The 20,777-nt window shown below is 39.6% G+C and overlaps 1 protein-coding gene across 1 annotated transcript in view; it reads right to left on the bottom strand.

Moving 5' to 3' along the window:
* Positions 1-812: 812 nt before the first annotated feature.
* Positions 813-20,777, bottom strand: part of LOC119480972 (NACHT, LRR and PYD domains-containing protein 12-like) — a 28,630-nt gene continuing 8,665 nt past the window's right edge. The window contains exons 6-12 of the mRNA XM_037757630.1: positions 14,410-16,304; positions 9,918-10,091; positions 6,405-6,578; positions 4,773-4,946; positions 3,746-3,919; positions 2,346-2,519; positions 813-1,591 (exon numbers count right to left, since the gene is read on the bottom strand). Coding sequence (XP_037613558.1) covers positions 1,564-1,591; positions 2,346-2,519; positions 3,746-3,919; positions 4,773-4,946; positions 6,405-6,578; positions 9,918-10,091; positions 14,410-16,304 — 2,793 coding nt within the window. The 3' untranslated portion in view covers positions 813-1,563. The remainder of the gene's footprint in view (positions 1,592-2,345; positions 2,520-3,745; positions 3,920-4,772; positions 4,947-6,404; positions 6,579-9,917; positions 10,092-14,409; positions 16,305-20,777) is intronic.

Here is a 20,777-nt window from a genome sequence, read left to right as displayed (position 1 = left end):
TAGTTTGATGGCATGAGATAAAATAATTTGTCACCCTGCTGGACCTGATTTCAAATCCAGTTCCATCATTTTAAATCAAGTTTAACTACATTATGGAATGGACTTGCATTTATATAGCACTTTTCTAGTCTTCCGACCACTCAAAGCGCTTCACACTACATGTCAGCATTCACACACTGATGGCAGAGGCTGCTAAGGAGCCAACCTGCCCATCAGGATCTAATCTAAATACTCATCCAGACACCAATGTCTATGCTTTCAGGAGCAATTTGGGGTTAAGTGTCTTGCTCAAGGACACATCGACATGTGACCCGGAGCAGCCGGGGATCGAACCACCGACCTTCCAATTGGTGGACAACCTGCTCTACCCTCTGAGCCATAGCCGCCCTTACATTAAACATTATGATGACAATTAATCTTTACAAAACAAAATCAGTCAGAGAGAAATATTTTACACCAAACATTATTGGAAGGTTTTGAGGTGGTGGACACTTAGAACCAGGACGAAGGCCAGCGGGATTGAGGTGCACAACGAGCGTGGTGGAAAAGTGAGCAGCAACAGACCAACCAGGATTTTTCTAGAGCTCAGGTTTTTACTTAGACTATAGAAACGTTACAATAATCACAAAACTCTCCCCAATAGTTAGCAGGCAGCTGGACAACAAAACTGGGTAACACAGGTAGCAGATTCCAGGATTGAGGTGACACTTAATCTGATTCCCCCTCTCTCACACACCACACTGCTTGCCCCAAGTATATCTACCTGAGGTCCATACCAACAATGAAGGGCACATACCCACTCCCACAATCAATTTAACTTGTACAATATAACTTTAATATTTACATAAACAACATACAAATGATTACATAATACAGATTGAATAATATGCATGATAAATGGAAGAAATATCAAAAGAAAGCCAACTTAAACAAACCCCTCTAGCCCACTCTCCCCTCTCTTCCCTGGCATTGGTTCAGCCCAACAAGCTAACTGAAACCAGCTGGAGACCTGTGGCTGAAGTTTCAGGTGTACTCCCTGAAAACACTCCCCTGAAGTCAGCCTCAAAGAGAGAGTTCTTAGAGGAGTTCCCCAAAATGAAAGCACAACATAATTACTTGAACTTCCTGTATTAGTCTGTTTACTTGAACTTAACACCCATAATCTGTTTGTAGTCAGTTGAGAAACTTCACTGAAGCCTTGATTGAATTCAGGTTTTATCTAATTCTTTCTGTTTGTTACAAGCAAATATTTATCTTTTATAATATGAGAAATGGCTTGTATTGGGTTTAGAAAGGTAACTTTATCAACTTCCACTGTTATTTAGAAATATGTGGAAATAAACAGCAAAACTCCATCGTTACACAGGGTGGAGGTGCAACACAAAGCATAGCAGAGAGATCTATTTAAATGAACATCTATATAAACTGTTCTGCAGAGGCACTTTGGGTTCAGAATATATGAATGAATAAAAAAGACAAAATAAGATGCAGGTCCAGGTGGTGAACCTCTGTGGATCATCAGGACACGGCTGATCCTCTCAACACATCCACTTTTCTGATCACTCACTCTGACAGAGATAAGCATCTCCAACTGATGAGAGAAGAAGAGAACAGAAGTCATGAATCAGTGTTTACAGAGACTCCCTTCATCAGCTGTCAGTCAGTGATGCAGCACACAGTTCATTTATAAAACTATCATTGGCAGAACCAACCTCCATATCTCCGCTCACTACTCAATATCTCCAACAGTAACCGCAATTTATCTTCTAGCAAATTCATCAGTATGGTCGTTCCTAAATTCTGCACCTCCTCTGGTCGTCTCTCATTCCACTGCGCTACTCCTAGTGACTGGAACGAGTTACAAAAGACACTAAACCTCCACACCCTCATCCCGTTACCCTCCTTTAATAGCTCTTTGGGCAGACCACATCATGGTTACTAAATGTAACCATGGTTCTATGAAATAAGACCCAGTGATTTGAGACTTCAGTCAGACTGATCTCAGAGCTGTGATAAAGATAAACTGATCAATGAGAGAACTAAGACTTTCTGATCAGATTTGATGGTACGACAGTTTGATGGATGAGGACCACTGTCTCTATACATGTTGTGATGCTGTCAGCTGTAATCCAGCTTTATTTCCTGGAGACATGAACACAACAACAACAACATCTTCTTCACATCAACTCTAACACATGATCACAGCTTCTGGCTGATCTGATTGGCTGACTGTTTTCTCTTTCTCTCTCTCTGTGTCACCGTTCTCCTCTCACAGCTTAACGGAGGAAACTCATCACAACAATACTGCTGAAACCAGCATGGACCGACTCCGACCCTCTACTGACCTCAGAGTCTCCAGTTTACAGTGTGGACTCTTCACAAGATAAAACAGCTGCTTCACATCTGAATCCTTCAGCTTGTTGTATCTCAGATCCAGCTCTCTCAGATGGGAGGGGTTGGACTTCAAAGCTGAGGTCAGAAAAGCACAGCCGATCTCTGACAACCTGCAGTCTCCCAGTCTGAATAAAGAATAAATGATTAAGATAAAAATCACTTTATAATCCAATCAGATGTGTTCAGGTTTTAAATATGTAGCTCAACATTACTATGTCCTAATCAATGATCTTTTCCCTAAAATGAGTAGAGTGACTTTGTCATTGTGTTATTGTGGATAATCATAATGTCAGCCTTCTACAGACATCATCCAAATGTCACCACAACATTCATACACCTATTCATGTCAACACGCATTAATAACATGCTGCTGATCTCTAGCAAGTCTGGAATTAGAGGATCAATATTATAGTGATCCTTTAAACAGCTGCATTTGGTGTGTGTGTGTGTGTGTGTGTGCGCATGCATGTCTTCTGAATGATCAATATCAATGATTATTACACGGCTGTGTTGAATACTCAATTCTGATTGGTCAATCACGGCGTTCTGCGGTCTGTAATTTCTTTATAACAGACCGTTGCTACCGTTGCTATGTATAACAGACCGTTGCTATGCATAACAGACCGTTGCTATGTATAGCAGACCGTTACTATGTATAGCAGACCGTTGCTATGTATAACAGACCGTTGCTATGTATAACAGACTGTTGCTATTTATAGAAGACCGTTGCTATGTATAGCAGACCGTTGCTGTGGACGCAGCTCTGATGTCTGACTCTGGTGGACCGTTTTTGTGTCAAAATATTGATTTCTTCAGTAAGTAGCCGTGTAATAAGCGGTATAATGTACAGGTAGCGGATCACTGTTGCGAAAGAATCCCCTTCAGGGGGATGAGAGACCCCACCACTTCGTGTCGAGTCGCAGCATCACCCTGTCGGAGATTCTTTCTCAACAATGACCAGCTAGCTGTACATTATCCCTTACTTAGACATTATTTGTGGAATACGTTAAAATTAAAAGAAACCAGAGACATATTTCTTCCTCATGAAGTTGATCAATGTAAAACAGATATTAGTTCAGAGGATCTTCTGTATCCAGATGTGACCATTTACCAACAATAATAAACATTAATTTACTTTAACAACTAACAGTGGACATTTTCTACACTTTCTTTAAGAAACACAGATTGCCTTTTGTGACTGCAGATTGAATTTAGTTCAAGAAACATGAAAATATGAAGAAAAGGACATTAACAACTTTATGGATGTAAGTTATGTTTGTACATACATCAGGTTAAATTGTTAATTAAACCAATAAGATCTATAACAGTAACAGAGAGTCAGTGAACTGACCTCAGAGTCTCCAGTCTACAGTGTGGACTCTCCAGAAACCCACAAAAGAGCTTCACTCCTGAATCATACAGGTTGTTTCCACTCAGATCCAGCTCTCTCAGATGGGAGGGGTTAGACTTCAGAGCTGGGGCCAGAGAAGCACAGCTGATCTCTGACAAACTGCAGTCCCTCAATCTGAATAAAGAATAAATTATGTAAGTTTAGAAGACAACGTTCCAGCTTGAAATCATTCAATGTTTAATAATGTGTTCAGAGCTGAAGAAGGTTTGGAACGTAGAAGTTTCGAAAATGTAAACTCCAAACACTTGAAGCCAACAGGATGCAGGTTAAAAACTGTCAAATACAAACAGTGAAACAGAGCTCTCATTAATATTAATGACAACGTGCTGCTACTTCAATAAAGACGTAGTGACTTCACCTCTTAAACTCTGACAGCTCCACCAGTGGATCCATCTATACAAATTCATGTTGAGCAGCCAAACACAAATAAAAACCACCGAAACAGATTCAAGATTCAACTCAAGATCTCAAAGTTTCTACAGATGTCAAATATGTCAGGATGGATTTTGGGTAAATGTGAACAAAACTCATCTACAATATATATTTTAGGAATAGTGGAATCATAAAATCAGAGCATCTTCAGTTTAAACTTTTCAGTCAGTATCAGCATCATATAGCATCATACATTTTTTAGAAAAACAAATACTGAATATATTTGTTATTATCTGATAGCTGAAATAGAGATTATTTATTTATTCTTTATATTTATGTATTTTTATTATCATTTCTTTGAAAAAAACAAAACGTGATGAAAGTCAAATGTTGTGATGTATGAAAGATTTAAATGTGTAGCTCAACATTGCTCTGCCACAGTCAATGGACTAAACCACTGAAGAAGAACATGTACTTTAGCATTAAGATACTCAGTGTGGATCAGTATAATATCAGCCTTATGTCTGCAGTTTAGTGTCACCACAACTTTCACATCATATTAATCTCAGTACACAAGTAAAAAACGGTTTCTGACCTCAGAGTCTCCAGTCTACAGTGTGGACTCCTCACAAGATCAGACAGCAGTTTCACATCTGAATACTGACGCTCGTTTCCACACAGATCCAGCTCTCTCAGATGGGAGGGGTTGGACTTCAAAGCTGAGACCAGAGAAGCACAGCTGATCTCTGACAAACTGCAGCTCCTCAATCTGAATAAAGAATAAATGATGAAGATAAAAATCACTTTATAATCCAATCAGATGTGTTCAGGTTTTTAAATGTGTAGCTCAACATTACTATGTCCTAATCAATGATCTTTTCCCTAAAATGAGTAGAGTGACTTTGTCATTGTGTTATTGTGGATCATCATAATGTCAGCCTTCTACAGACATCATCCAAATGTCACCACAACATTCATACACCTATTCATGTCAACACACATCAATAACATGCTGCTGATCTCTGTCCTCATCTACAGTATGTGTGTGTTCTGAATGATCAATATCAATGATCAGACATTATTTGTGGAATACGTTGAAACAAACAGAAACCAGAGAAATATTTCTACTTCATGAAGTAAACTTGATCAATGTAAAGCAGATATTAGTTCAGAGGATCTTCTGTATCCAGATGTGACCATTTACCAACAATGATAAACATTCATTTACTTTAACAACTAACAGTGGACATTTTCTACACTTTCTTTAAGAAACACAGCTTGCCTCCACTCAGATCCAGCTCTCTCAGATGGGAGGGGTTGGACTTCAGAGCTGAGGCCAGAGAAGCACAGCTGATCTCTGACAAACTGCAGTCACTCAATAAAGAATAAATTATGTAAGTTTAGAAGACAACGTTCCAGCTTGAAATCATTCAATGTTTAATAATGTGTTCAGAGCTGAAGAAGGTTTAGAACGTAGAAGTTTAGAAAATGTAAACTCCAAACACCTGAAGCCAACAGGATGCAGGTTAAAAACTGTAAAATACAAATAGTGAAACAGAGCTCTCATTAATATTAATGACAACGTGCTGCTACTTCAATAAAGACGTTGTGACTTCACCTCTTAAACTCTGACAGCTCCATCAGTGGATCCATCTATACAAACTCATGTTGAGCAGCCAAACACAAATAAAAACGACAGAAACTGATTCAAGATTCAACTCAAGATCTCAAAGTTTCTAAAGATGTCAAATATGTCAGGATGGATTTTGGGTAAATGTGAACAAAACTCATCTACAATATATATTTTAGCAATAGTGGAGTCATAAAATCAAAGCATCTTCAGTTTAAACTATTCAGTCAGTATAAGCATCATATAGCTTCATAACATTTTTAGAAAAAGCAAATACTGAATATATTTGTTATTATCTGATAGCTGAAATAGAGATTATTTATTTATTCTTTATATTTATGTATTTTTATTATAATTTCTTTGAAAAAACAAAACCTGATGAAAGTCAAGTGTTGTGATATATGAAGGTTTTAAATGTGTTGCTCAACATTGCTCTGCAACAGTCAATGGACTAAACCACTGAAGAAGAAAATGTACTTTAGCATTAAGATACTCAGTGTGGATCAGTAAAATATCAGCCTTATGTCTGCAGTTTAGTGTCACCACAACTTTCACATCATATTAATCTCAGTACACAAGTAAAAAACTGTTTCTGACCTCAGAGTCTCCAGTCTACAGTGTGGACTCTCCACAAGATCAGACAGCAGCTTCATTCCTGAAGCCTCCAGCTTGTTGTTACTCAGCTCCAGCTCTCTCAGATGGGAGGGGTTGGACTTCAGAGCTGAGGCCAGAGAAGCACAGCTGATCTCTGACAAACTGCAGCTAATCAATCTGAATAAAGAATAAATGATGAAGATAAAAATCACTTAATAATTCAATCAGATGTGTTCAGGTTTTAAATGTGTAGCTCAACATTACTACGACAACTGTAGATTATTTTTTCAAATTAAATTCGGTTAAATAACAGTTGAGTTCCACCAAAGCACACCTGGTGATTGTTGGAAAGAGAAACAACGACGGTTTAGGTGAGTTTTACTTTGTTTCTGTCCAGTTTGAATGAGGTGTTTTACGATTCTTTACGTTTCCTGTCCGTGACAGAGTTAGCATGCAGCTTTAGCCGTGATGTCTAGCTCTGCTTTTCCTGTCAATGTGTGAAACCCAAAGTCTTTCCATCCTTTACTGGATGTGTAGTGTTTACCACACTGGATTTAACATGGGAGGGTGCAGGTCATATCCACGCAGACCCTCCAATGTTTTATACTTTCTTAGGTTTGTTTTGGTTGACGGATACGGAACGGATATGACGTCCCGTTACTCAGACTACAACAATAAAAGCTGTAACTTCCTTCTACCTGGCAAAGACTCAAATGCAGCAAATATATCGATTCTGGCATTAAAAAAATCTATTTAAAAATTGTTAAAAAAAATTGCGATACATAGGGGAATACATTTTTTCCCCACCCCTAGTGTTTACCAAAGTTACAGACTGTTTAGTACCAAATTCCCTCATTTTGTTACTAATCTTCCTGCAGCTCAACAAGGAAACGTACAAACACAACATACTTACTAGATACATACTAAGGCTGGGCAATATATCCATATTATATCAATATCGTTATATGAGACGAGATATCATCTTATATTTTTTGATAATGTAATATCGTGACATGAGAAGTGTTGTCTTTTCCTTGTTTTAAAGGCTACATTACAGTAAAGTGATGTCATTTTCTGAACTTACCAGATGGTTCTAGCTGTTCTATTATTTATCATTTACACTTAGTTGTGAGATCCACATTACTGATGATTATTTATCAGAAATCTCATTGTTAAAATATTTTGTGAAAGCACCAATGGTCAATCCTACAATATCGTCCCAATATTGATATCGAAGTACTTGGGCAAAAATATTGTGATATTTGATTTTCTCCATTCACCCAAATACATTGTTAGGACCCACCAATGTGACTGGTGGCAAGTGACCACATGAACTCAGTAACATGATCCTTGACCCATGGACTTAGCTCAGTAGCCATTGGCTACTGTAGCATTCACACATACTTGTGAAATTCACCAAGGAAAAAACCAGAGGAATCTCTTTGTTCCTCCTTTTTCTGCTCTTTCTTCTCACCCTTTGGCCCTGCTGGAGGTGAACTGCTGCTCTCCCCACCTAAGCTCTCTAATCCATGGCCTGTTAGGAAACAGACATGGAAACACCAAGGAACTTTCTTATAAGGCAGAAGACGTGAGAGCCTGTCTTTTAACCAACTAACTTCAAGCAACAACAGCAAGGAAGTTAGCACCAAGCTATCAAGCTGCTGGGAAGAAAGTATTGGAGCGACCAGCTTCCTCCAATATGCACAACTGGATTTGAGCAAATCAAAGACAACATCTCTGACTTGGAACCACAACTTCAGCACATGGAATTACCAACCTTTTTGTCCATGGATTGGTAACGTACTGGGCTTATCTTAGCATTAGTAATGAAACACGGCTGAGCAAGACTGTTCAACTTTGATTTCTAGAATGTTTCTGTATTGATATGTTTAATGTTATTCATTGAGTTTGATTGTTGTGATAGTATTTGTAGTTAAGATATTTGGGTAGCTGGCTTCGCCACATCTGATGTGTTTAGTTTATGCTTCACATAGACAAGGTCTTGCATGCAAACTAACCATCTTTTCTAACCCACTGCATATCTAACACACATTAAGATCACATACAGAAACTGTGAATTAGTTTTAAACATGAACATACATATTCAGATAATATCAAACCCCACATCACACCCCCATTTGGCCTTCCTGAGCACATGTGCTCCAAAGAACAAAGAGGCCATTTGGTAACATGTTGGCGGCCATCTTTGATCCAGCCATCTTTGTAGTTTTACAGTGCTCGCCATTTTGTCTGTAGGCACATGCAGACATCTTGAGACAAGTAGCCATTCACTCACTCGCTTGCACGCTCGCTTGCACGCTCGCACGCACGCACGCACGCACGCACGCAAGCTTTAGTCTAGTTATTTAGTTAGATTAATATCGTGTCTTACACCTTTATTATCTTGTAAATAAATGTTTGTGGAATATACATGCTGGTCTGTTTAATGTTGTACAAGAGTGAACTCTAATATCCTTCAACCTTTACTATCTATTTTGGTTATAGTTATTAATTTAATTAGTTATCAACGGTCCAAATTGATGGTTTAGTACATTTAATGACACTATATTAACGTTTTGGTTATTGGTCCCTGATTCCAGGGTGGTGCCCCGTTTATGCTTAATGTTTATTGATAATTTGTATTAATACTAATAATTCTATTGATATTATTAATTAATTTGCTAATAACCAAACCTGTTCCTACCAAATCCCTACAACATCTAACTCTGACTGCTGAAGCCTCCGATTAGTTTAAGATCAACTTTACAGGTCATTTTACACAGAACAAGACTGTGGATTTAGTCCTCATCTCGTAACACTAAGGTTATACGGGGATTGCTTCACAGACAGAAGGAATGATGACGGACATCAATGACTCTTTGAATGTACATATGAACATGTGAGTATTGTATTCAGAAAGACTTGAAAAAAAATTAACCTGTACAGATGTTTCTGATGCTGAATATTTATTTGTTTTTTTATCTAAATGTCTGCGACTTCAAATAATTAGACAATGCTGACATGAAAACAGAGCACAGTTCGATCTGCTGTCAAAAAGAACGTGGGAATAACTCAGACCCATAGAAACCTCTAATTAGATGGTGTTGTTCATAATCATCACTTATGTGCCTTTAAGTTGGTGCAATACGTGTTTGTTGAAGAGTGCTGCACCTTTAGACATGTTCAAATAGAGTGCTACAGGAATGAGTCCTAACACCCAGAAATGAGTTAGCATTTTAGCACTTTCTGTTCCCTCGTCTGGTATTCAATGGGTTTTTAGTAAGATGCCTGAAATAGGGTCTGTGGTTAAAGGTCCAGTGTGTAGGATCTGGCAGTATCTAGCGTTGAGGTGAAGAGATTACGACCAACTGAAGCATCTCCTGTGTGCCAAGCGTGTTGGAGAGCTACGGTGGCCAACGTAAAAACGTGAATGTCCCTCTCTAGAGCCACCTGGAGCAGAGCCAGTGTGTAGAGAGTGTGTGTACAAACTACATAAGCTACAGTCAGTGAACTGACCTGAGAGTCTCCAGTCTACAGTTTGGACTCTCCAGTCCAGCAAACAGCAGATTCACTCCTGAATCATACAGGTCGTTGTCACTCAGGTCCAGCTCTCTCAGATGGGAGGGGTTGGACTTCAGAGCTGAGGCCACAACTTCACAGTGAGTATCCGAGAGTCCGCAGTCAGAAAGTCTGTCAAGACACAATAAATGACAAAATATGTTATTATGAAATAAGACAGTTTATATTTACTTCATGCATTTGATGACTGAACGGTTTGATATATACTTCTTTGATTAACATTTGCTCCTCACATCATTAGTTCAGCTAATCTTATCTGACTGTTTGACATGAAACCTGTACATAATTAAACATTCATATAATTAGATATTTTGATGACTGCATGGCATTTTGTCATTAACACTCTTTTCTGAGCATCAAACGTATTCAGCTCACAAACACAATTAATGACCCAATGAGGTTGCATTATTTACAACATAATGTCATCAGAAAGATGTCATCAGTGTCTCTGCATTAAAAACATAACATTGATCTTTGGTGTGTATAAGATCTCTTAAAAAGTCTGTATTCTACCATTCTGCTGTTATATATTCTTCAGATGGCTGTTATTGGTGGAAGCTGTGCATTTCCTGTTACTACTATTCTCTACAGCAACAAGAGAGAAAAACACCTGAGTTTCCTTCAGTGAGTAAAAGAATAAAAGAAAAGACTTAAAAACAAGATGATGGAACACAACTTGAATTCATGAGCAATAAATTGCACCATAGCTCGATTCAACACACTCAGGGGTTTTACAATGACAATCTTTGTCTCGTATGACCAGTAGTTTACGGTGGCTAATGCTAGAGTTGGGTAGATTTTTGGTTTTGCCGGTCCGGTCCGGTGTACGAGTTTGATTTTTTGCTAACCGGCGGAACCGACATTTGTCATTATGACACGTTCTGGCAAATTAAAAAGTAGCCGACATCAACAACCTGTGCCGACAGAGTCACAGTGCTAAACCCAGCCTGTATTGCACTACTAATAAGCATCATGACAACGTGATTAACGTAATATTATGATGTTATGTTGGTTTATAAACAACAAGAGGTTTGTTTACTAGGAAGTTCATGTGTTTTTTGGGGTGACGAGACAAGATATGGCAGAGCTGAGGCTTGTACTACGAAGCAGGATTTGGCGTTATCGAGGTAACTTTAGGGTTAACTCTGGGTTTTCCGTCCTACGAAGGTGGATCACTTCTTACCGGGGTAGATCACCATGGTAACTGATGCTGAACAGCTAACCTGCTCCAGAGCTGGTTATGTTCCAGATAAGAGATCAACACGTATGAAAGCACCTCCTACTGACCAATCAAAGCTCGGTGTGGTGATTGATGTGGTAATATTACACACATATGAAGAATTTACAGTCATAATCCAGGCTAAAAACAACACAGTTTAAACTGAGAAATGCAGGAAGGACAGTTGGATTTAGGCTGGGGGTGTTTACCGCTTTGAATTATATTTTTATATTTATTTTTTTACTTGCTCTGGAGTCCGTTTCACACCGCCCGAGAGGGGGACGCAGCTGAAAGAAGGCTGAAATAGTCATAGACGCCACTTTTTACTTATAGGGTAAAAAGATGTGTAATCCATTCATCTATTACACTCCTAAGAGCTATTTATATTTAGACGACTAAATCTGACTTTTGAGTGTTCCGTTTAATTAATTAGTCTGTTAATTTACGCATTCACACATCAGGAGTTATTTCTTTTACCAGCAGCTTGGCAGCTTCAACTGTGTTACTTTTAGTCTGGATTATGTGTTTAACTTCTTCGTATTTGTCTAATATAGTTTCCTCCTTTGTTAAATGTGCCGCCCTGTTGACAGTAGACTTGTCCATGTCTGTGATTGGTCATAAACTGTAAACATCGCCCCGCTCATGTGAACGCGCTCACAGCCAGACTGAGAAACCCTGGGTTGATTTACCGAGTTTATAACCACCTTCGTAGGACCGCTTAGAGGGATCTCGTTTGTTAGAGTTAGTGAAGCCAGAAAACGAGAAGATACTCTAGGTATGTTGAACTCGCTTCGTAGTACAGGTCCCTGGTCTCAAAGAAAACTAAAACTGCATCAACATGGCAACATTTTGGATTTGAAGCCAACGACAGAAGTGAGCCCAAAACACATGAGGTAAGGTGTAATGTGGTGCTGCTTCTTCTTCTTTAGTGTTTATTGGCGGTTGGCAAACCACCTTAGAGTTGCATTACTGCCACCAAGTAGACTGGAGTCGCTCCACTCTCATTCATGGGCTCTCTGTGGCGGCTGAGTCAAGTGCGACACCTAGTGGTGAGATTCGGTACACCAGTCCGGTCCGGTGTAAGGCTTAATAATAAAACCGGTTTGAAATATTTTACACCGGCACAACCCAAGCTAATGCTAATGTTAAAATTTTAGATGGATGTTGTTGTGCAACTGACATTACTTAATCACTTCACTGACTTGATGAATATTCTCCACTTGTGCTACCAAATCACTGTTAGCATAGCATTCAGCATTACCCCATAATTTTTCACTTGTGGCCACAGTGGCTGCTTCAGCTAAAGTTACATACTCAATCAATGATAATAATAATAATAATAATAATAATAATAATAATAACATTAAAAAGTAGAACAATCCATCTATACAGCACTTTAAAAAAAAACTGTACAAAGTGCTTCAAAAACATAAAACATTTTTTTGGTCCAGGTTCTTTAAAGGTGCAACATGTAAGATCTGGCCAGAATTTTAGTTTAAAAGATTAAAAAATTAACAATATCAAAAGAACATAAGGAAGTAACAGATTTTACATTAAGCCAAATACATGTTTACATATACAGTATACATATATGTTTTCTCTCATCAACTTCTCACAGAACTTCATCTGAATTTATTATCGTTTTCTGGGTTTTTGTTTTGGAAGCATGTCATTGTCATCTGTGCTGCAGTACCACTCTCAGCCTGAACTGTTACTGATGCACCGACGGGGGCGCTGGTAAAAAAAACAAAAAAACTTATTAAACGCTGTTTAATCAGTGATATCAAAATCAGAAATACTTTATTGATCCCTGGGGGAAATTACAATTGTTCCATTTTAGAAACTTTTCCTGATGTTTTAGATTTTTGCCGTGATATTGTTTCAGTATCGGTATCGAGATATTTAGGCAGGGTATCGTATCGAAGTCAGAATTTTGGTATCGTGACGACACTATCATCCACTCAACTTCACACTTGGTGGGTGTATTGCTGGGGACCCAAGGACGTGCATTCTCAAATTTGGTGCAATTTGGACGCCCGACACGTTCAGTATTATTAAACTTTGAATAAATGAGCGACCAGTGCTCTGTGCAGCAGCTGGGGCGGGGCAGCTTATTGACTGCAGTTCACTTTACAACCAAACTCTTCTATTGTATTTTACCGGTGTGATTGTGAGTGAGCTGTGATCTGTGTGTGTTATCCCCTGTGAGTAGGACTGTATTTCCCCGGTGTCAGACTTGATAGTAAGAAATAACACTAATAACGTTACCTCCAGGGAAATACCTCCGATAATTAAATCCATGCTTTACTTTACAACCGCATTGGTTATGTCAAAGCAAGCAACTAATATACCCAATTGAAAATCACCTCCGCTACGTGTATTTCACCGATGTTTCTGACTGTGAGTAACAGCTACCGGGGTCTGTTTCTTCCTGTGAAACAGAGTTTATTTCACCGGTGTTCCTAACCGTGAGTAGCCGTGATGCAACTTTGTCATGGCAGGTATATTGCTCAGGACCCAAGGAAGCACAATTTCGAGTGTGAAGTTGTTTGTATGAGCAGTTCCCGAGAAAGCTGCAAGCATTCGGCCCGTTCTGAACAGACATGCTCTGAACGGACACTGCACTCTCTGGATTAAATTAGAAGAAGCAGAAACGAGAAAACAACTCACACCCCCGCCTCGTCCTCCTCGCCGCCGGGAGGCTGTTTCACCGGGAGTATAGTGTGCGGCAGCTCCAGGAGACGTACCCCCAGTTAGCAGTTGGCTCAAATTCAGCCAGTGCAAACCCCAACACAAGGGCTCTGATCCCAGGACCGCCCCGACTCCCCGCCAGATCAGCAAACGTTCTGTTGCTGCCGTTACACCGGTTGGACCCAGCGCTCCACCAGCCAGCTGATCTTTTGTTTTTTTTATTTGTTCTATCAGGTTCACATCACCCAAAAACATAAATAAGAAAAAACTGTAAAATGTAACAAATATTAGAAATAAATAGAATAAGTGTTCATTAACTTGACAGCTAGAAACACAACCTACTGAAACATTTTTTACCTTAACATTTGAAACAGCTCAAGAACATCTGTGACAAAATATCACTGACATATTTATGTAATAATCACGTGGAACACTTAAGAATAATTTATAGTGTGTATATTTCAAGAACTAAACTACTAATCTACACTGATCTATAAAGTTAATCACATCTGGACTTACTGAGCTTTTCTGCAGTTCCTCACAGCTGGAATCAGTCTCAGTCGTCCCTGGTCTGTTGTTTTGTACTTATTAAGGTCCAACTCATCCAGAACCTCCTCTGACATCTGCAGCATGTAGGCCAGAGCTGAGCAGTGGATCTCTGAGAGTTTCTTCTCCGACCTGTTTTCTGACTTCAGGAACTCTTGGATCTCCTGATGTACCGAGTGGTCGTTCATCTCTGTCAGACAGTGGAAGATGTTGATGCTTCTTTCAGGAGAGGTTTTATCTCTGTTCATCTCCTTCAGGTTGTTGATGATTCTCTGGTTGATTTCTGGACTGTTGTCTGTCCGACCCAGCAGACCTCCTAAGAGCTTCTGGTTGGACTCCAGAGAGAGGCCATGAAGGAAGCGAACAAACAGGTCCAGGTGGCCATTTTTACTTTCAAGGGATTTCTCCATGGCTCCCATCAGGAAGACATCCAGAGATGGGCCACGACTAGCATTGCTTCCAAAATGCTTAAAGATGTTCTTGAAAGAAGACACTGGGTCTGACTCTCTGTGCTTGTAGTCTTCTCCCAGGAAGGCCTCCAGTACCTCTGTGTTGCTGTTTGTGTAACAGTGGAACATGTAGACTGCAGCCAGAAACTCCTGAATGCTCAGGTGAACAAAGCAGTAGACTGTTTTCTTGAAGATCACACACTCTCTTTTGAAGATCTCTGTACAAACTCCTGAGTACACCGAGGCCTCTGTGACATCAAGACCACACCGCTCCAGGTCTTCTTGGTAGAACATGATGTTTCCTTTCTCCAGCTGTTCAAACGCCAGCCTCCCCAGCTTCAGAAGAACTTTCCTGTCAGCCTTCGTCAGCTTCTGTGGACTTGTCTCACGTTCCTCACCATACTTCTGCTTCTTCCTCTTTGTCTGAACCAACAGGAAGTGTGAGTACATGTCAGTCAGAGTCTTTGGCAGCTCTCCTCTCTGGTCTGTAGTCAACATGTGGTCCAGAACTGTAGCAGTGATCCAGCAGAAGACTGGGATTAGACACATGATGTGGAAGCTCCTGGATGTCTTGATGTGTGAGATGATTCTGCTGGAAAGCTCTTCATCACTGACTCTATTCCTGAAGTACTCCTCCTTCTGGGCGTCAGTGAAGCCTCGTACTTCTGTTACCCTGTCAACACATGCAGGAGGGATCTGATTGGCTGCTGCAGGTCGGGAAGTTATCCAGACAAGAGCTGAGGGAAGCAGATTCCCCTGGATGAGGTTTGTCAACAGCACGTTGACTGATGACTTCTGGGTGACATCAGACACAACCTCATTGTTCTTGAAATCCAGTGAAAGTCTGCTTTCATCCAGGCCGTCAAAGATGAACAGAACTTTACAGATAGCAAGCTTCTCTGCTGTGATCTTCTGTAATGTTGGATGGAAAACATGGAGCAGCCTGAGAAGATTGTACTGCTCATCTCTGATCAAGTTCAGCTCCCTGAACGAAAGCAGAATCACCAGACTGACATCTTGGTTTTCCAAGCCCTCTGCCCAGTCCAGAGTGAACTTCTGCACTGAGAAAGTTTTTCCAACGCCAGCGACGCCGTTCGTCAAAACAACTCTGATGTGTCCCTGTTGGTCAGGTAAAGCTTTAAAGATATCCTGGCACTTGATTGGGGTGTCATGGAGGGTCTTCTTCTTGGAGGCTGTCTCAAGCTGCCTCACCTCATGTTGGGTATTAACCTCTTCACTCTGTCCCTCTGTGATGTAGAGCTCAGTGTAGATCCTGCTGAGGAGGGTTCCACTTTCTGTTTTATCAGTTCCTTCAGTCACACGTTCACATCTCCTCCTCAGACTGATCTTATGTTCATATAAAACCTCCTGCGGACCACTATCTGCTGAAAGAGAGAGACAAGTGTGAGACAAACACAGAAACATATTTCTTTCATTGCCAATATGAAAATAATTAATATAACATATAAAGAAGTAAAGGTTATAAAGTCATCATCCCTTCTTGAAGTCAAAACTAACGTCAATGTGATTTTTACATTTATTGTTAATAGTTTTTATTTGTAAAGAGAAACATCAGAAATGCTCATTTCCTCTCAGCCTCTGACTTTGTTTTGGTGTACATGTTTGATTGACAGCAGAGGAGGCGGAGCCTCAGCTGCTCGCCAGCAGCTCTTCATCTAAACAGCTCACTGTGGTTGTTCCTACCTCCCTGTAATATTTAAAACTCATCAAATAATGCAGGATATCTTCATGTCTTGTTCTGTAGACCTGTATTTACTGAATAGCACCTCTAACAAATAACCGTGAATCTCGTTGACCAATACACTGTGTTTCCTATAGCTGCTTCAAAATAAAAGCCCCCCGCTGGTGGAGGACTATTATGTGAAGCAGAAGGAGATGTTGAGTTTTCAGCAGTAAATAAATGAACCTCTGATGTGACTACAGCTCAGCTCAGTTTGTCCTGCAGTAGAAGTGCATGTATTCATGATTTGGCACAACGCAGAACAGAAAACAGCAAAAGACAAAGTAAACAGATGAGCTGAAATCTGAAACTTACCAGCTGAGTGCAGACAGTGTTTTGTTAGCAGAGGAACTGAAGTGACAGGACCCTGTTAAACATCTCAACTAACCAATGTTGATATTAGATATTATGTCATAACACTTTTTAAGATGTTTAATGTGATGCAACTGACGAGCTAATTATCACTCTACTGTAGCCTGAAAACTGATGTTAGCAGTACAGCTTTCCTCAGTGGGTGTTTGTTTGTTCGCTTGTTCAATGTGTCGCTCTGCAGGACCAGACGTCTGTTTGTAAGTTAGAGAAGGAGACTTTAGCAGGAAAGCTAATGTGGGCTGTTGTTCAAAGTATGTGGCTCTTGTTGTGTCTCAGGCTGCTGTCTGGCTGTTAGTCAGTGTGACTGTCTGTCTGTGATAGAACAGTGATGTTGTTGCTTCACACACAGTTTAATAGTTCTCCATCTTCATCTATGCAGATGGAAAACAAACTTCATTATGATTGTTAATGCAAAGACGGAGTGCTGTCATAACAACAAAACATAAAAATATATAATTATTTCTTTTGGGTTCAGATTTTCTCTCAAAGGAGAACACAGGACAAGTGATGCAGAGCAGATATGTATGATGGAGAAGATCTTAACGGTCCTGTTTCCAGACATGAAGACATCATCAGAACGATCTACAGTCTTACTTTGTACAGTGCTGGTCTGACTGGCTGTCTGAGGTCCAGGTCTTGTTCTGGATCTGGACATCAGCTCCTCCGTCTTCTCTCTGTGGAGACATTACTTGATTACTAAAATCATTTGTTGATTGTTGGTGAAGAATATCAAGACTTGGCAGATAATGTCTAGGAGCTCAGATGGTCACAGAGAAGAGCTAAAGTGTTGTTACTTTTCTGTTTAAATTCAGCATTCAGTCTGTGATGAAAATGTTCCTTTATTTTAACTATTCTGCTCTAATAAACAAGAATTAGCTGCTTTTCCTGTCTGACTGTCTTATTGAACATTTAGTGATCTGACTGAAGTTTGTTTATTAAAGAGGAACAACGGCCATTTTTAAAACATTAATATCATTTTGGAGGCTAAATAACTATATAAACTAAATAACTATATAAAAATTTTGCAACTTGCACATGTACGCACATATTGAGAGGACACCCTGGTAAACCACAAGGTGGCAGCGTCATCACGGTAAACAGTGACTGCCTGTCAGTGGTGATATGAATGGAGTATAGAATTTCAACATTTGCAATATAAATAAACATGCTGTTACTTTCTGAATCTATTTTATGTGTTAACAATAAAAAATTATAAAACAGGGAAACTGTGTCAGACCTCTCTGACTTCTTTAGTCTTCCAGTAGTTATAGTTTATGCAGGTGTTGTCCATTTGAACGGAGAGATCATGACAGGATTTGGGCAGCAGCTAGCTTGTAATTTCCACAGTGATGAACACACCATTGAGGTATCTCGGACTAATCCCATCTGCGCTATACGTGGTCAACAAAAGCCAAGTAAAGCATTTATGGAATTAGTTATAGCTAACGTTATTTTACTAACTAGCCAACTGGCTAGCTACCAATATGGTAGCTTTTTAATGGACAACACTTGCATAAATTATAACTACTGGAAGACGAAAGAAGTCAGAGAGGTCTGACATAGTTTCCCTGTTTTATGTGTTTATTGTTAACATATAAAATAAATGAAGAAAGTGACAGCATGTTTATTTATATTGCAAATATTGTTGAAATTCTATACTCCATTCATATCACCACTGAGGTGACTGAACTGAGGTTAGAAGTGGTCTAAATATTGAGGTAGATCAGCAGTATAAGACACACAGCATGTAACACTGGTGTCCTTGATCTTCCTCTTTTTAATGTCAATCTGTTTTCTGCCACTTTCTACTGTCAACTATCAAATGAAGGCATGAATTCAAATATTCTAAGAAACAGAAGTGGTACAAATCGACATTTGACCATTTCATGCACTTTGTTTTGTCAGCAGATCATTTTACACCAGAGATGTTTGTTCTTGACCTTCAGAAACAATATGTGATGCAGAGAATCTAAGCTCAAAGCTCCACATAATAATGATCCAAAGCTTTCAACTGAAAGATCTGGATCATTAGAAAATGGACATTTGAGCAGAGTTTACCTTCACCATATTTGACATATGTAGTGAAAGAAAAAACTCAAACCGTCAACACATATAATCAAGATGAGCAAATATTTTCTACACATGCTTTTTCATCACGTTGCACAATTATGATGTGCACTGATTCAGGATGACACCCAGTAGGTCATAACAGCTGATTCTAGGAGGAGTCAAACCCACTAAATACAGACGTAGGCAAAGTTGTTGGTACCCTTCCGTTAAAGAGAGAAAAACCCACAATGGTCACTGAAATAACTTGAAACTGACAAAAGTAATAATAAATAAAAATCTATTGAAAATGAACTAATGAAGATCAGACATTGTTTTTGAATTGTGGTTCAACAGAATCATTTAAAAAAACAAACTAATGAAACTGACCTGGACAAAAAATGATGGTACCCCTAGAAAAGATGTAAAATAATTTGACCATAGGGACATGTTAAACTAAGGTGTGTTCTGTAAATAGCATCACAGGTATCTTCAAACTTGTAATCAGTCAGTCTGCCTATTTAAAGGGTGAAAAGTAGTCACTGTGCTGTTTGGTATCATGGTGTGTACCACACTGAACATGGACCACAGAAAGCTAAGGAGAGAGTTGTCTCAGGAGATCAGAAAGAACATTATAGACCTTCATGTTAAAGGTAAAGGCTATAAGACCATCTCCAAGCAGCTTGATGTTCCTGTGACTACAGCTGCACATATTATTCAGAAGTTTAAGGTCCATGGGACTGTAGCCAACCTCCCTGGACGTGGCCGCAAGAGGAAAATTGATGACATATTGAAGAGACGGATAATACGAATGGTAACCAAAGAGCCCAGAACAACTTCCAAAGAGATTAGAGGTGAACTCCAAGGTCAAGGTACATCAGTGTCAGATCGCACCATCCGTCGCTGTTTGAGCCAAAGTGGACTTAATGGAAGACAACCGAGGAGGACACCAAATCATAAAAAAGCGAGACTGGAATTTTCCAAAATGCATATTGACAAGCCACAAAGCTTCTGGGAGAATGTCCTTTGGACAGATGAAACAAAACTGGAGCTTTTTGGCAAGTCACATCAGCTCTATGTTCACAGACGCAAAAATGAAGCATCCAAAGAAAAGAACACTGTACCTAATGTGAAACATGGAGGAGGCTCGGTTATGTTATGGGGCTGCTTTGTTGCATCTGGCACAGGGTGTCTTGAATCTGTGCAGGGTGCAATGAAATCTCAAGACTATCAAGGCATTCTGGAGCGAAATGTGCTGCCCAGTGTCAGAAAGCTTGGTCTCAGTTGCAGGTCATGGGTCCTCAAACAGGATAATGACCCAAAACACACAGCTAAAAACACCCAAGAATGGCTAAGAACAAAACATTGGACTATTCTGAAGTGGCCTTCTATGAGCCCTGATCTAAATCCTATTGAACATCTGTGGAAGGAGCTGAAACATGCAGTCAGGAGAAGGCACCCTTCAAACCTGAGACAGCTGGAGCAGTTTGCTCACGAGGAGTGGGCCAACATACCTGTCGACAGGTGCAGAAGTCTCATTGAGAGTTACAGAAATCACTTGATTGCAGTGATTGCCTCAAAAGGTTGTGCAACAAAATATTAAGTTAAGGGTACCATCATTTTTGTCCAGGCCAGTTTCATTAGTTTGTTTTTTTAAATGATTCTGCTGAACCATAATTCAAAAACAATATCTGATTTTCATTAGTTAATTTTCAGTGAATTTTTATTTATTA

The sequence above is a fragment of the Sebastes umbrosus genome, chromosome 21 (genome assembly GCF_015220745.1).
Source record: "Sebastes umbrosus isolate fSebUmb1 chromosome 21, fSebUmb1.pri, whole genome shotgun sequence".
NCBI classification, from domain to species: Eukaryota; Metazoa; Chordata; class Actinopteri; order Perciformes; family Sebastidae; genus Sebastes; species Sebastes umbrosus.
Note: the sequence above shows the minus strand (reverse complement) of the source record. Positions and strands in the feature narration are given on the sequence as shown.